Source organism: Sciurus carolinensis, chromosome 17 (genome assembly GCF_902686445.1).
Source record: "Sciurus carolinensis chromosome 17, mSciCar1.2, whole genome shotgun sequence".
NCBI classification, from domain to species: domain Eukaryota; kingdom Metazoa; phylum Chordata; class Mammalia; order Rodentia; family Sciuridae; genus Sciurus; species Sciurus carolinensis.
The window spans coordinates 16,114,884-16,130,988 of record NC_062229.1 but is presented as its reverse complement, the minus strand read 5'-3'; the positions used below and the strand labels follow the sequence as shown (position 1 = coordinate 16,130,988).

The 16,105-nt window shown below is 42.4% G+C and overlaps 2 protein-coding genes across 2 annotated transcripts; one reads left to right on the top strand and one right to left on the bottom strand.

Moving 5' to 3' along the window:
* Positions 1-634: 634 nt before the first annotated feature.
* On the bottom strand, positions 635-1,156 carry LOC124968089 (olfactory receptor 7A10-like). Its single transcript, XM_047530454.1, has one exon. The coding sequence runs from the start codon at positions 1,154-1,156 to the stop codon at positions 635-637; it is 522 nt and encodes a 173-aa protein (XP_047386410.1).
* Positions 1,157-13,766: 12,610 nt separating this feature from the next.
* Positions 13,767-14,735, top strand: LOC124968088 (olfactory receptor 7A17-like). The gene has a single exon (XM_047530453.1). It carries the CDS (start codon positions 13,767-13,769, stop codon positions 14,733-14,735), a length of 969 nt encoding a protein of 322 aa, XP_047386409.1.
* The last annotated feature ends 1,370 nt before the right edge of the window (positions 14,736-16,105 follow it).

Sequence of the window (16,105 nt, the reverse complement as noted above, 5' to 3'; positions counted from 1 at the left end):
CTCGCCACACATTATTCTACGATCACATTATGCACTCAGCCTGAGTGGAAGAAAGCAGATTTTTTTTCTCACATTAAGACAATTAATGACTATCTTTAGTCAAACATAAGAAAAATTATTTAGTGTTATATGTGTTGTCTGAGATGAAATTATGCCTAAAAAATGGGTCATTTGAGTTAGGTGAGGAATTTTCAAATTATTGCTGTTCCAAAGACAGAAAGAACTTCCAGACAGTTGGAAAATGATACAGTGAAGAGACCCAGATGACATCCAGGGAAGAAAGTGCAATCCAGTGAAATATGAAATTGAACTGTACAGAGAAAGTGAATCAAAGAAACTGAAACTCCAGGAATAAAACAGAAGAGCAAGTTCTGCTTCCACCCGCTGATGTGGACCTAGTTCTGGCTCTGAGGCTCTGAGCCCTGCGGTCACGGGCACGTCTTCAGTCTCAGCACAACTGACGCTTTCATAGTTTCTCTCTCACAGAGTCTCCTCAGAGCACTCTTGATGTCCTTATTCCTCAGACTGTAGATGAAGGGGTTCAGCATGGGGGTGACCACGCTGTACATCACAGAGGCTGTTGTAGTAGAGCATGCATTTTGGGTCACAGCAGAACTGAGGTACACACCTAGGCTCATGCCATAAAAAAGGAGATCACGGAGAGGTGAGATGCACAGGTGGAGAAGGCTTTGTACCTGCCCTGAGCTGATGAGATTGCATGGATGGAGGACACAATCTTGGAGTAGGAGTAAAGGATACCAGCAAAGGCACCACCAGCCAGCAAGACTGCAGCAACATACATCACCACCTCACTGACAAAGGTGTCAGAGCAGGTAAGGTGGACCAGGTGATTGAGTTCACAGAAAAAGTGGGGGATTTCCAAGTCTGAGCAGAAGGACAGCTGCAACATCATGATGCTTTGCAACCAAGAATGTAGAATGTTAATGATCCAGGACACCAGAACCAACAACGCACATATCCAAGTCTTCATACTGACCAAGTAGTGCAGGGGGTGACAGATGGCCACAAACTGGTCACAGGCCTTTATGGTCAGCAGAAAAATGTCCAATCCTGAAAAGAGTATGAAAAACTGCATCTGGATGATGCAGCCTGCATAGGAAATGGCCCTGCTCTGTGTCTGGATGTTCACCAGCATCTTCGGGTTGGTGGTGGAGCTTAAGCAGATGTCCACAAAGGACAGGTTGGAGAGGAAGAAGTACATGGGCGTGTGCAGGTGGGAGTCTGAGATGCTGGCCAGGATGATGAGCAGTTTCCCCAGCACACTGACCAGGTACATGGAGAGGAAAAGCCCAAAGATGTATGGCTTCAGTTCTGGATCCCCTGAAAGTCCCAGATGGAAGAACTCTGAAATTTGTGTCTCATTTTCTGGACCTCTCTGGTTTACATAGCTAACAACACAAGAGAGAAGAGCCATGACTCAATTAGCAATCCTAACCATACAGAAGCACAATCCAGTATGTTCCTCAATCAGGATGCAAATTCTTGTTGTGTACATGAGTTTGCTTCACTATGAAGGTCCCCTTGCCCTCTCCAGAATTTCCTTTCTCACTCAGAATTTCCCAAGCATTTACTTTCTCAAAAATCTGAATGACTTCCATGCATTTGATCAATGTGATTAAGTGATTATCGTTTTCTAGGCACTGTCTAAGCAATGATTATTCAGCGCTTAGCAGAAAAAAAAGGCATTGCTAAATTTAATAAGGAATAAATAATACAGGCAAATGTAAGTAGATAAAGAAATAATCGCACCAGATATTAATAGTTGATAACAGAATAACATGAGGGAGAAAAGGCAGATTTGAAAGTGAAATGAGAGAGTTTTCTTCTGTGCTGGGTGTTCAGGAAAGACCAGCACTAAGTGACACTTGACAACACCCCAGGAAGACAGGGAGGGAGCCACAAAGTAAGTCCAGAGGTGTTTCCTAGACAGGAAGAATGACCTGTGCAAAGGCCTGAGGGAGGTGCTGGTTTCAGAGGTCCTGGGTCAACAGGGAGCCAGGGTGACCCTCAAGATGGGCAGGAGGGTTCAGCTCAGAGGATAATGAGGAGCAGAGGGCCCTTCATGCTGCTGAAGGTTCAGGACAAGAGGAGATTGTCCAGATGTTGTGGCTTTTGCATTTTAACTTGTCTCCCAAGGCACCTTCTGAGTGGAAAGGCACCTGTTGCTTCCTCTGTTGCCTTATGATCTGGCCCCTTTATCATGGGTTTGCTTTTGGAATAGATTGGGCCCTGGTCCCATATCTCTTAGACCTATCGTGACCCCTAAATTCAAACACCTGCTCCATTTCAAGCCTTCCATGCTCTCCTGGGGCCATGTTAACACCATGTTCTTCTCAGGCCCAGAGTAGTGGAAGCAAAGCACACCCCCAAGCTCTCAGTATCAATTATTTTTATTGAAATGGACGTACAATTGGCACCCAAAAATTCCAGAGTGTAAATGTTTTATATCCACGAACACTTGGCACTTACCTTTGCTATGGCCATTTTCTACTCCTCTGTTCAAATATGCATAGATCAAAAAGTCATGCTGAGGGGGCAGCTCAGTGGTAGAGCATGTGATTAGCATGTGCGTAGCATGTGCTTGGCATGTGCAAAGTCCTTGGATTCATCCCCAGCACACCAAAAGCAAAGAGAGAGAGAAAGAAGGAAGGGAGGGAAGGAAAGTCCGCTTCACAGAGAAATTAAATGACCCTGATCAGGAAGAAGGTCTCGAACCTCAGGGGTCCCACAGAGACTCTAGGGAAGAAAAACATCCTTTCAATTCCAATCATATCTCTTTGAGGACAACCAAAATATTTAAAATGTTAAAATTTTCTCAAAATCGAACATGATCATTTTTTATAGTGCTGAGAAACCTACACAATGATCACCCATTTGGGAAACAATAAGGTCAAAGGGAAAAAAAATAAGAATCCATAAAGGGAAATACACAAAGGATGACAAAATTTGTACATTATTATATGAAATATAAAGAGAAGTTTCTGTGCCATTCAGTAGTGATAAGACAAATAACAAGAGAGTAATGGTTCAACACAGTAATCGTAGGTTATTTCTGGGGTGAGTTGGGAAGTTTCATTCATGTAAACACTGTCTAATGCCCCAACTAGGGTAATCAGCATATCCCCCACCTCAAACTGCTGTAAGTTCATTGTGCTGAGAGTCTTGAAAACATGCACCTATGGGTAGGTTAAAATAGGCCACATGTTGTTAACTAGGGTTATCAACCTAACCGAACACCAACACTGACTGACTCTGTGCATGGAGCAGTGACCTGGCACATGGTGACCCACATTTCCCAGTACCGTTTCCCAGGTGCGATGACCACCCTTCTACTCCCTGCTTCTAGGAGATCAGCAATTTTAGATTCCACAGGGAAAACCAAAAGGTATCTGTCCTGATGTGAAATAGGTCAGACACAGAAAGAAAAGTTCCACTGGGTTTGTATGCACAATAGCAGATGAGCCAGGGCCCTCTCTTGGTGTTCTTGTGTGATATATTTTCCGCATTATTTCCAGTCTTCCAGTTTGGGACATTCTGGGCAAACCCAGTGAGCACACTTTGTCCTGATTGTAGCCTTCATCCAATAATGAAATGTCTCCTAAGACCATAGCCTATAAAACTGCACACACCAAGACAAGTTTACATATGCACACTCAATAAAATGCTGCATGTGGTGGGTGCAACCCTGAGGACATCACATCACATGCACGTTTATCACAATGAACTCTGGGCATGAAGATGCAAGATCCACACCAGCAGACTCCACCTGCTTTATTCTCCCAGTTTCCTTGAGGCTGTGAATACGTGTGCATGGTCTAGATGAAACTTAAAGAACAGGAGAAAGTGTGACATAGAAAGAACAGCAGGGGAAAAAAACAGGTTGAACTGACCTGCACAACTCTAGTTTATAACTGAATAAAGCATCGACCATAAAGTGGAAGAACATACATAATAGAAATAATTTAATAATCAAGTTGACAATGATCTGGACCTGAAAGAATGGAATGAAAGAGGTTCCTCTAGTGCCTTTGCACACTGCAGGTGCTCAGTTTTCCTTTGTTGGATGAATCAGGATTTCTGTCTCAGGTGCACTGACAATATGATCAAGATGAATTTCCCTTCAGATTAGGAAACCTTGAATAGGTCAATAAAAGCTGGCTACATGGCTATCTGTGCAGAGGAAGTGAAGGTGGCCCCCTAGCTCATTTAACAGAGGAATTAAAGACCTCCATGTGGAAGTAAGCAATACACTTAGAGAAGCATCAAGAAAATATCATATAGGTTCATGGATGGGCAAAACTTCCTTACATAAGGCAGGAAATTCAGAAGTAATAAGAGAGAACTATTTTGCTAAATCAGATTTAAGACTTCTTATCACCAAAATATCTCTCCCAAATTCAAAAGAGAAAGAATAAAGTGGAAAATTTCACTGAAATGCTGACAACCATAGAAAATGGAACTTTGATAATAATAAGCCAATTTATTGTTGCTTCCTCTAAGAAATAAGAAGTGCCTCACTTTGCTGTGTGTCCCTCCACAGATAACTCACATCTCTCTTCCACACAAGTGTTTGCAAAGGTCCTGGGACACGTGCTCTATGACACACAAACCACACTGAGCCTCCGCTCCCTCTTCTGATGGGGCTGCCTTTGCCATCATGTCATTGTCAACAAGGACCTGGCACTGCCGAGCTCCCTCTTCACTACTCTTGTTAGCATGGTGGTCAGATGATTCAGCAAACCACCACAGCAATCTCTTAGCTCTGGGCAGGGCTGGACTGGCTCTCATGTAACCTTAGGTACACGTCGTTGGTTTCCAGCATCTCAGATGTTTTTCTGCAGCACCTACTGGGCACTCAGACTCACCTGGGTGGGTTCTGAACGGAAGGTCTCCTCATGGAACCAGATTCCAGATTCCTCTGGGATGTGTGATGAGGGAGACAGAAGCTGTTTACAGACAAGTCAGCAGAAAGGAGTCAAGCAGCAGTGCCCACCAGATGCAGGACTCAGAGAAACAGCCACATCCCCTCCAGACCAAGGCAGCAGTGCTGAGACTGGGAGGGAGGACACTTAAAGCTAGTGTGTTGCTCATTAGGCGCATTTCCCTCTTGCTATTCCAACCCCTAGCTCATCATTTCCATGTAGGATGTTGCTCTCCACCAAGCATACTTTTTCTTGCAGATTCTCTGTTCCCAAGACACAAGTTAAATGTCTACGGCTATTGGTCTTTATTTCTCCTTCTGAATGAAATCGTCTGACATCCAGAGAGCTAACCTCCTAACACCAGATCCCAGCCCTGACCCAAAATGTGTCGAAAACTTAAGGTGGAAGATCATTTTCTCCTAGGCGTCCCCAAAGTCTGATTGTGTTGGTGACACATTTCTGATGTCTTTAGAATACTTACTTTTCCCCCTCTTCAACAAGGGGACTCAAACTAGCTTTTTCTCAGCAAAGGGTACAATCAAGAATGTAAAGAGAGAGCCTACAGAGTAGAAGAAAATCTTTTCCACACACACTTCAGATAGAGCACTAATCTCCAAAATTTGTGAAGAACATATAAAACTTTACACAAAAGTACAAAGAACACAATCAATAAGTGGGTCAAGGAACTGGACAGACACTTTACAGAAGACACACAGGCAATTAATAGACATATGAAAAAGTGTTCAACATCTCTAGTAATTAGAGAAAAGCAAACTAAAACAACTCTAAGATTTCATCTTACTTCAATTAGAATGGCTATTATCAAGAATACAAACAATAATAGATGTTGGCATGGATGTGGGGAAAAAGGCACACTTTTACATTGCTGGTGGAGTTTCAAATTGGTACAGCCACTCTGGAAAGTAGTGTGGAGAATCCTCAGAAAACTTGGAATGGACCCACATTTTGACCCAGTTATCCCACCCCTTGGTTTATACTCAAAGGACTTAAAATCAGCAAACTACAGTAACACAGTAAATATTTATAACAACTCAGTTCACAATAGCTATATTGTGGAATCAATGTAGATGCCCTTCAACAGATGAATAGATAAACTCTGGTATATATACACAATGGAATACTCTTCAGCCATAAAGAAAAATAATATTATGGCATTTGCAAATAAATGGATGGAATTGGAGAATATCATGCTAAGTGAAATAAGCCAAGCCCAAATAAACAAAATCCAAATGTTTTCCCTGACATGTGGAAAATGATATATAATGGGGGGAGTTGGGAGTGAGAGAAGAATGAGGGAACTATAGATTATGTAGAAGGAAATGAGAAGGAGTGGGGTGTGAAAAATGGTGGAGTGAGACAGACATCATTACCCTAGTACATGTATGATTATGCAAATGCTATGAAACTACATCATGCACAACCACAGAAATGAAAAGTTGTTTCCCATTTGTGTACAATGAATCAAAATGCAGTCTGTAAAAAAGTAAAAGATAAATATAAATAAGAAAACAATTTTATGAACATCAAAATCCATGAGAAAAATAAGGATTTTGGATACATAATACTTGGATAATTATTTGTTGGAAGTAAAATAAAGTTGCATTCTTTTTAAAATTTTTAAAATTTTTTCTTTGAATTTGTTGTACATGACAGTAGAATGCATTTTATCTTAATTCTAATCATAAATTATTATAATGATAATTTGACCTTGGAGAAAAACTCCAAGAGTATAAGTATTCTGCAGGAAGTTCTAAATATACCCTAAAAATAAAACAAGATGGAAGAAATAAAAGGAATAAGTTGAGAGAACATGATTGATGGACTTCAGGACATTATGTTAAGTGAAGTAAGACACCTACAGGAAGAAAAGTCCCATGTGTGGTCTCTCACCTGTGGAGTTTTACAAGGCAGTTGAAATGTGCAGTAGAAGTTGGTAGAGCCTGGGAGGGTGAGGAGGAGGAGACCCAAGGGAGGCCAGAGAACTGGTGTCCACACACTTAGGAAGAAAGAAGAAGTTCTGTTGATCCCCAGAAGAGTGGGGTGGCTCCACTTCACTGGAACTCATTGTGTATTTTATGAATAAATAGAAAAGGGAAGCTTAAATCTCCAATGAACCAGCAGTAATGAGATGGAAATGATTATTATGACGATTAGGTCAGTACTAATTTTTACATGTTTTGAAATATCACACTGGACCCGACAACTATGTAAGATTATTATGTGCTATTCATAAGAATTTTAAAATTGCTTAAGAAAATGGAAACACTAACTATCCTGAGTTGTTCAATATACTATATATATATGTATCCATATATAATTATATGTATAATATAATATATTATTATATTATTATTATTGTACCCCATAATTGGTACAATAATCATATTTTTAGATAAAACATTTTTTAAAAGTTCATGTCAAGTTGACATATCAATGTTTATTCAGCTCAATTCACAATAGCTAAGCTACAAACCAACCTAGGTACCCTTCAGCAGAAGAACGGATAAAGAAAATGTAGTGTATAGACACAATGGAATATTTCTCAGTCTTATAGAAGAATGAAATTATGGCATTTGCTGGTAAATGGATGGAACTGAAAACTATAATGCTAAGTGAAATAAGCCTATCCCCCCAAAAAAGAAAGCCAAATGTTTTCTCTGATAAGTGGATGATGATACATAATGGGTGTGGTAAGAGAAGAATGGAGGAACTTTGGATTCTATAGAGGGGAGTGAAGAGGGGAGGGTGCAGGAGTAGGAAAAATAGTGGATTGAGACAGACATCATTACCATACGTACATGTATGACTACACAAATGGTGTGAATCTACATCATGTACAACCATGGAAATGAAAAACCACTCCCCATTTGTGTACAATGAATCAAAAAGTAATCTGTAAAAATAAAAATTTTAAAAAAGAAGTCACCCATCGAAGAAACTTGGGACCTAATGGCATCACTGCTGAATCCTAGAAAACATTTGAAAAGCAAATAGCAAGCTTCTTAAACTTCCCTCCAAAACTGAAGAGATGGGAACTCTTCTAAACTCATTCTGTAAGGCAAACACTACCCTAAAACCAATGCCAGACAAGGACTCAGAAATTATAGGGAAGTATCCCTGATGAAGATTGAGTGAAATCCTCAACATCATACTGGCAACCCAAATCCAGCAGCACATTAACACGATTACACACCCTTATTGAGTAGCATTTATCTCAAGAATAAAAGGACACAGGTCAGTCTTGATACATCACCCCAAAGGAATGAAGCACAAAAACGATCTGATCATCTCACTAGATGTAGAAAGAGCACTTGATAAAATTCAACATCACATAAAGGAAAAGCTCTCAACAAATGAGGTGTAGAAGGAATGTTTCTAGCACAATAAAGGCTACCACAACACACTCACGGCTAACATCATACTGAATGGGGAAGAGTCGAAAGCTTTTCCTCTAGGACCTGAAACAAGACAAGGATGCCCACCCTCAGTAGTATTCCTCATAGTACTGGAAATCTAAGCCAGAGCAAGTAGGTAAGAGAATCAAGGGGGCCATCAAAATTTGGAAAATAGGTAGTCAATTTACTCATTTGCAAAAGATATGATTTTAGGTGTATTTCCCATTGACACATAATCATAGGTACGGTAAGGACTTGAAGTGTGCATTCATGTGCAGTGATTAAATCAGGGTCATTAGCATTTCCATCTCCTTACACATTTCTTCTTTCTTCCTTCGTGTGTGAAGCCCGAATGTCTAAGGAGCACCGTGGTTCAGATGAGGCAGTCCTGTGCTCATGGTGTTTCCAGTCTGCCTGTGTTGACAGTCTAACTCCAGTGGACCCAACTGGGTAGGTCCCACACCCATCCTAAGCACCATCTGTAGGAATGTAGAATGAGGGTCATGATTTGTACAGAATACAAAGAATGGACTCTTTATACAAACTAACAGAATCGTTATAAGTTGCTCACCTCAGGACTACATTTACAAAAATATCTAACTGCCCCTTTGAATTATCAAAATGTTTTATAGATACAGGACTAAATGACTGCTCTTTAAATTGATTATAAACGTGGTATTTTTAACTGTTGGAAAATTTTATATATTCAAGGAGTGTAGAAAATAAATTTTACATATGAAAGATTTTGAATCGAGGCATAACAGTTCACCATCTTGTTGAATAGAGAAATAGACCATTTTCTCAAAACATCAGGGGATGTTTCCCCAAAAAAGGCAAGGTTTTGTAGATCCAGAGACCTGACCAAGGCAGATTCATCCATCTTAGACGTTGGAGACAATTTTGAGTCAGGGCCGGGATCAGGTGTTGTTAGGAATATAGCTGTCTGCAAGGCAGAATATTTCATGGAGAAGGAGAAATGAAGAGCAATTCCCCTGGTATTTAACTTGGTGTCTCGGGAACAGAAAATCAGCAAGACAAAATAGCTTTCAGTGCAAAGCAAAGTCCCAGAGGAAAGTGATTTCTCAGGGTTGGACTAACAAGAGATAAATGTGCCTAATGAGCAGACACTCAGAACCGAAGGTGCTTCCCACCCTCCTCCGTGGTGCATCAACCTTGATTTGCAGGAGACACTGCTTTTTTAATTTGGAGTCTCACACCTGGCTCGGGCAATGATGCATGACCCCTTCCTGCTATCTTTTTCACAACATAGCTTCAGTCTCCATCATCACACATCCAGGGAAGAATTTGGTTCCATCATACCCTCCATTCAGAACCCATTCAGGTGAGTCTGAGAGCCCGCGAGGGTCTGCAGGAAGGCGTGGAGAGACTAGAAGCCAAGACCATGTACCTAAAGTCACCTGAGAACCCAACCAGCCATGCCCAGAGCCCAGAGGTTGCTGCAGTTGATGCTGAATTGATTGATTTTGCATTCATGTGTGTATTTACCATGCTAACCCAGGAGTGAACAGTGAGCTCAGCAGTGCCAGGTCCTTGTTGACAATGACGTGGTGGCAAAGGCAGCCCCATCAGAAGGGATCGGGGAGGCTCCCTGTAGTTTCAGTGTAAGTGCAGCATGTGTCCCAGGAACTTGGCACCTAATTAATATGAAAGCAGGATGTTCCTGGTCTGTGGAGGGACACGGTGAAATGAGGGCATTTCTTATTTCTGAGATGGAGAATGATTTTTGTTTGCTCATTTTGTTTGCTATTTTTATGAGTTTGTTTTAGCTATAAATAACATTAGGGTTGATTTTGAAATAATGATACAAGGATAAAACATAATTTGCTTTAATTCAACCCCAGGACCTCCAGTTTTCCTTCCTCCTCCCTCCCTGCCCCCTTTCCTCTACTCTACGGATCCCGCTGCTACTTATTTTTCATGATTCTGTGGCCGTCCCTGATGGTGAGACTCACTGTGGCACATTCACACAGGTACAGAAGGTGAGGTCAGATGATCCCCGGCTCCTCCCTCCTCCTGTCCTTCACCTCTGCCTCAGCCCCCTCCTCTGCTACTGATCTTTCTTCTATTTTTATTCAATCCTCCCTTTTTTCCTTATTTTGGTCTTGTGTCCACATTAAATTTGCTTATTTTTATGATATGCCCATTTCATACAGTTATCAATATTACAGTGGAATTTTTTAGTGTATTGTTTTTTATTAACTTTTGGAGTGATTATTTTGGTCACCAAAGATTTTAGATTTTATTTAGTAAAGTATGTGTGTTTTATTACTTCTGAGGTTCTTGCCTTAGTTTCAGTGATTTTGCCCACTCATGAGCTTTATATATCATTTTCTCCATGTTCCTCTCAAATGTGTTGTTTGTTTTCAGGCTGAGTCTGTAAGTTCTTCAGATTTGTTGTAAGACATGTGAGTGAGGGGGCTCCTTTAATTCCTCTAAACAGAAGCCATTCACGCTAGTCTATGAAGAACCTTTAACATTTTTCTACTAAATAGATATGTAACCCTGTCCTATTTTCAGTGTCTGTAGATACAGCGGCAACATTCCCCATTCATTTAACAAATACTACCGAAGTATCTGCATAATCTGAGGAAAATCTTTATTATATTCTTTTATGTCTACATCTCTGCCCATGCAATTATACATCCATTTGATCACATCAAATTATTGTTTTTATATATCTTCCTTCACATACTGCTTGATGCTCCCTTCAATTTATTTAACACAGTCTATTTAACTTGAGCAGTTTAACCCAGTTTTATTTCCCTGTCATTCTTTTTTATTACACAAGTTTTCTTTTCTTGAATTTTATTCTAGATATGGTATGCACATATCATTGTTAAATCAGAAAACTGAACAAACAGGTGATGTTCGCTCTTTGAATCCTGCCTCGTGAGGACAAAAACATCAGTACCTTGTACTAAATTTGTCTGTGACTCCCTCAGGCATAAACCACATGCACGATTTCATTCAGTATAAAAGGATGAACTCGTCAAGGTGTGTGCAGGATTTTGTAGAATATGTGCTGGGTTGGCCTTTTCCTATCGACTGAGGAACACAACCAGTGAACCAGAGGATGTCCCCTGGGTTTGCCCCTAGAATTCCAAAGAGAAATCCCAGGAATAACCCAGAAAGATACCACATCACTCAGTGGACAAAGGCCCACGTTATCCACCACTATCCACACAATGAACATTTGTATTTGTCTTTCATTGGTATTTGTCTTTCATTGTCTGCCTCCTTTCATCAAATGTCAAATACCAAGTGGTGTTCACGGTGGAATCCAAAGAATGTTGATCGCACAGAAGTGGAGAGAACAGAAATCACCAGGGAGCAGGGAGGAGAAGGGGATGGTAATACAGGAGAGCTGATAAAGGAGCATCAAGTTCCAGCGAGGCAGCTGCTGTCCATATGGGTGATCATGTTCACAGTAGAGAGTCTGGTTAGCAAATATGAGTCAAATATTCAAAAGTCACTGGGAGGAAGGTTTTTGAATATTCTCAGCACAATGTGGTGATTAATATTTGGGGTGATAGATATGCTATTTACCCTGATTTGATCATTGCACAGTGTACACCTGTCCTGAAATCCACGTTGTTCCCTTAAATATGTACAATTATTGTCAGTACCAATGAAATAAAACATTAAATCCAATTAGATAAATCAATTTCACATTGCACAAGAAAGCATCTCTTTTTATTTCATTTAAAAATGTATTTTTTTTTCTTTTTTGAATTGTTCTTCCATTCCTTTGAACTTGTTTTTTCCCATGTAGATATTCAATCTTCAACTATGTTGGCACCAAAAAGATATTATCACATTTGTTTTTGAGAATGTTTCATTCTTGTGCTATTTGGCTGGTCCTTAGTGGATGTCACTGGACTTGGGATGAAGTAACAGACGGGAATGTTCTTTCTTCTCAGCTGTCTCTCCAAGGCCACCCCAGCCTGTTAGGTATTCCCCCTTCCATCCACTGCATTGGTTGTTTATCATGGAGAGTTTTATATCTCCTGGTTGTTGTTCTTGCTGTTCTGCTGAGCTGGGGATGAAACCCAGGAATAGTCCTCCCTCCCTTCCTTTTCTTTTTCTTTCTTCTTTTTGTGCTGGGGCTGGAACCCAGGGCCTTGCACATGACAGGCAAGTGTGCCCCACAGAGCTGCATCCTCAGCCTCTGTGGTATTTCCCTAAACACAGGAAGGGAGATGGCCAAAGCAAAACGGAGCTCCAAGATATCATGTGTGTGCAGTATTGAAGAACAGGAATCTCTGGATACTATTCGGCCGACATTCTGGAGAATTATTAGTTAATACCAACTGCTCTCCTGGTGTTTACGCCTTTCTAAATCCCATGGGCTTGGCAGGAACCCACTCTTGACATGGCCCTAGAAGACCATAGCATGCAGGAGGAGTTTAAGTGGTGTGTGTGTCGTGTGTGTGTGTCTGTGTGTGTGTGCATGTGTGTGTCTTTAGTCTCTGGGTTCGATATATTGCAAATGGTAAACTCATAATACAGAGGCCAGAAGACAAAGCAACTGATGGAAATAACAGAGATGAACTTCCATTCACCAGGCACCTTGGTGACTAACTTAAAATGCAAATGCAATATGTTCCCAGAGTCTCCTTGTGTCCTGAGCATTCAGTAGCAAGGAGGCCACTGTGTGCTTCAGTATTCTCTGACACCAGCTCACGTCCCCTCCCCTTGCTTGTTCCACTGGTCACTGTCCCTGTGGACCCTGACCTTCTGAACCAAGCACCTCCCTCAGGCCTTTGCACTGGCTTCCCCTTTCCAGGCACACACTTCTGCAGGCAGCTCCGTGGATCCTCCCTGCTCTTCCTGGACCTCTTTTCCAGGGTCACCCTCTGTCTTTCCTAAACACACAGCTCAGAAGAAGACTCCCTCTCCACGGTGCCCATCACACCTGCCTTTTGTTCTTTAGACTACCCACGACTGCCCAGCACGCCACATGCTTCACCTTTACCTTTGCTGGTTCTCTTCCTCCCTTGTTAGATAAAGGAACATGAGCTTTTAGCACTGACCAGTCCCTGCCTAGACAATGCCTGGAACAAGATTGTGATTCAGTGACATTCCTCCAATGCATGGGGAAGGACAGATCCATGATCTTTGGAGGAAAGTCTGAGAGTGAGAAGGAATTCCAAATCAGAGAAGGCAGAGGGATTCCTAAGGGAAAGCAGACTCACACCAACCTGAGGGGCTGGTGCCTAACTGCAGAATAGCAATGGCTGCTCTCCAATCAGGTCAGGTCAGCATTGCACAGTAGCGCTCTCTCTCTCTCTCTCTCTCTCTCTCTCTCTCTCTCTCTCTCTCTCTCTCAATATATATATTTTTCACTCATACTCTCACTCTGTCTTTCCCCAGTTACATGAAACACATGGGGACAGAAAATGACACAGGAATCTCAGAATTCCTCCTTCTGGGAATTTCAGAAGACCCAGAACTGCAGCCCCTCATCTATGGGCTTTTCCTCTTCATATACCTGGTCACTGTGCTGGGGAACCTGCTCATCATCCTGGCCACCATCTCAGACTCCCACCTGCACACGCCCATGTACTTCTTCCTCTCCAACCTGTCCTTTGTGGACATCTGCTTCACCTCCACCACTGTCCCAAAGATGCTAGTGAACATCCAGACACAGAGCCAGGTCATCGGATATAAAAGTTGCATCACCCAAATGAATTTTTTCCTGCTCTTTTCAGTGGTAGACATCTTTCTGCTGACCATAATGGCTTATGACCGGTTTGTGGCCATCTGTCACCCCCTGCACTACTTGGTCATTATGAAGCCTTGGATATGTGCGTTGCTGGTTCTGGTGTCCTGGATTGTGAGCGGCTCACATGCATTGTTGCAAAGCCTAATGGTGTTGCGACTGTCCTTCTGCACAGACTTGGAAATCCCCCACTTTTTCTGTGAACTTAATCAAGTGGTCCACGGTGCTTGCTCTGACACTTTTCTTAATGACATGGTGATATATTTTGCAACTGTGCTACTGGCTGGTTGTCCCCTTGCTGGCCTTCTTTTCTCCTACTCCAAGATAGTGTCCTCCATCCGTGCAATTTCATCAGCTCAGGGCAGGTACAAAGCCTTCTCCACCTGTGCGTCTCACCTCTCTGTGGTCTCCTTATTTTATTGCACAAGCCTGGGTGTGTACCTCAGTTCTGCTGTGACCCAAAACTCACGCTCTACTGCAACAGCCTCTGTGATGTACAGCGTGGTCACCCCCATGCTGAACCCCTTCATCTACAGTCTGAGGAATAAGGACATCAAGAGCGCTCTGAGGAGACTCTGTGAGAGAGAAACTATGAAAGTGTCTGTTGTGCTGAGACTGAAGACGTGCCCATGATCGCAGGGCTCAGAGCCTCAGAGCCAGAACTGGGTCCTCATCAGCAGGTGGAAGCAGAACTTGCTCTTCTGTTTTATTCCTGAAGTTTCAGTTTCTTTGGTTTCAGTTTCTTCATACAATTCATTTTCATATTTCACTGGAGTGCATCTTCTGACCTGGATGACATCTGAGCCTCTTCACTGTATCATTTTCCAACCATTTGGAAGTTCTTCCCATCTTTGGAACAGCAATAATTTGCAAACCCCACCTAACTCAAATGACCCATTTTTAGGAATAATTTCATCTCAACCAACTCATATGACATAAATTATTTTTTTATATTTGAATAAATACAGTCATTATTTGTCTTAGTGTGGGGGAAAAAATCTGCTTTCTGCCACCTGGGCTGTGTGCATAATGTGAGGGTGGAGTAAGGTGTGGGGACACTTTCTTACCTGTGTGTGTCAGTCCTTCCCATGTGGCTCCCTCGATGCCCGTCCTGAGAATGTGCCATCACACCCAGCCTGTTACCCAGGTGACCACAGGCTTCATGCTCAGTTCCGGTGCTGCCTCTGTTCAGCTTGGTGTCTACAGTGCCTGCCACAGTCAGGGGAATCAGGCCCCAGGACATTAGCTCAGCATTTTCCCAGTAGGTAGTGCATACTCTACACAGCACTTCTACATGATGACAAGGTGGAATGGTGAACAGACAAGAGCTCCCTGTGGGTAGGCACTTCAGAGAGAGGGCAGTGGATGTGGCTGTAGGACAGAGTGTTGAAGGCATGCTCCTTTATTTGTGTTTGATTAGCATGTTTAAATGCTCATGTTACTTGGTTTTGGTGTGATATTCCCTCACCTGCATCCAGTGCATTATTTAAATCAGCCTCCCTTTATCCACCCTCTTCCCCGCTCCTTCCCAGCTCCCAGCATCTCTGTTCAGCTGGACTTCATGAGGAAGAGCCTGCAGTGCTTCTTTCCTTCTGGCTTATTTCTCCTGGCATCATGTGCCCCCCCATCCATGGTGCCACAAAGGCCAGCCTTCATTCCTCTCCGAGGCTGACTGGTATCCCACTGTGTGTGGCCTCATCTCTGGGTCCATTTATCTGCTGTGGGCACTACCTGGGTCCAGGTTCAGCCTCAGTGAACAGAGCCCGGTGAACACGCAGCAGGCGTCACCCTGCTCTGCCCGGGTCACTCCTGCTCATCAGGGTTGGCGTCCTGCGTGATGCTCCACCATGACTGCCCTCCTGGAGGCTGAGGAGAGGGCACGTGGCCATATTTTGTCATTTCTGAACTACTGCAGGCTTATGTGCAATGATCTCATAATAAATGTCTAATGACAATGATAAATGAAGAAAGGGGGTCACCTGAGCAAGCTGTGGGCAGCAGCT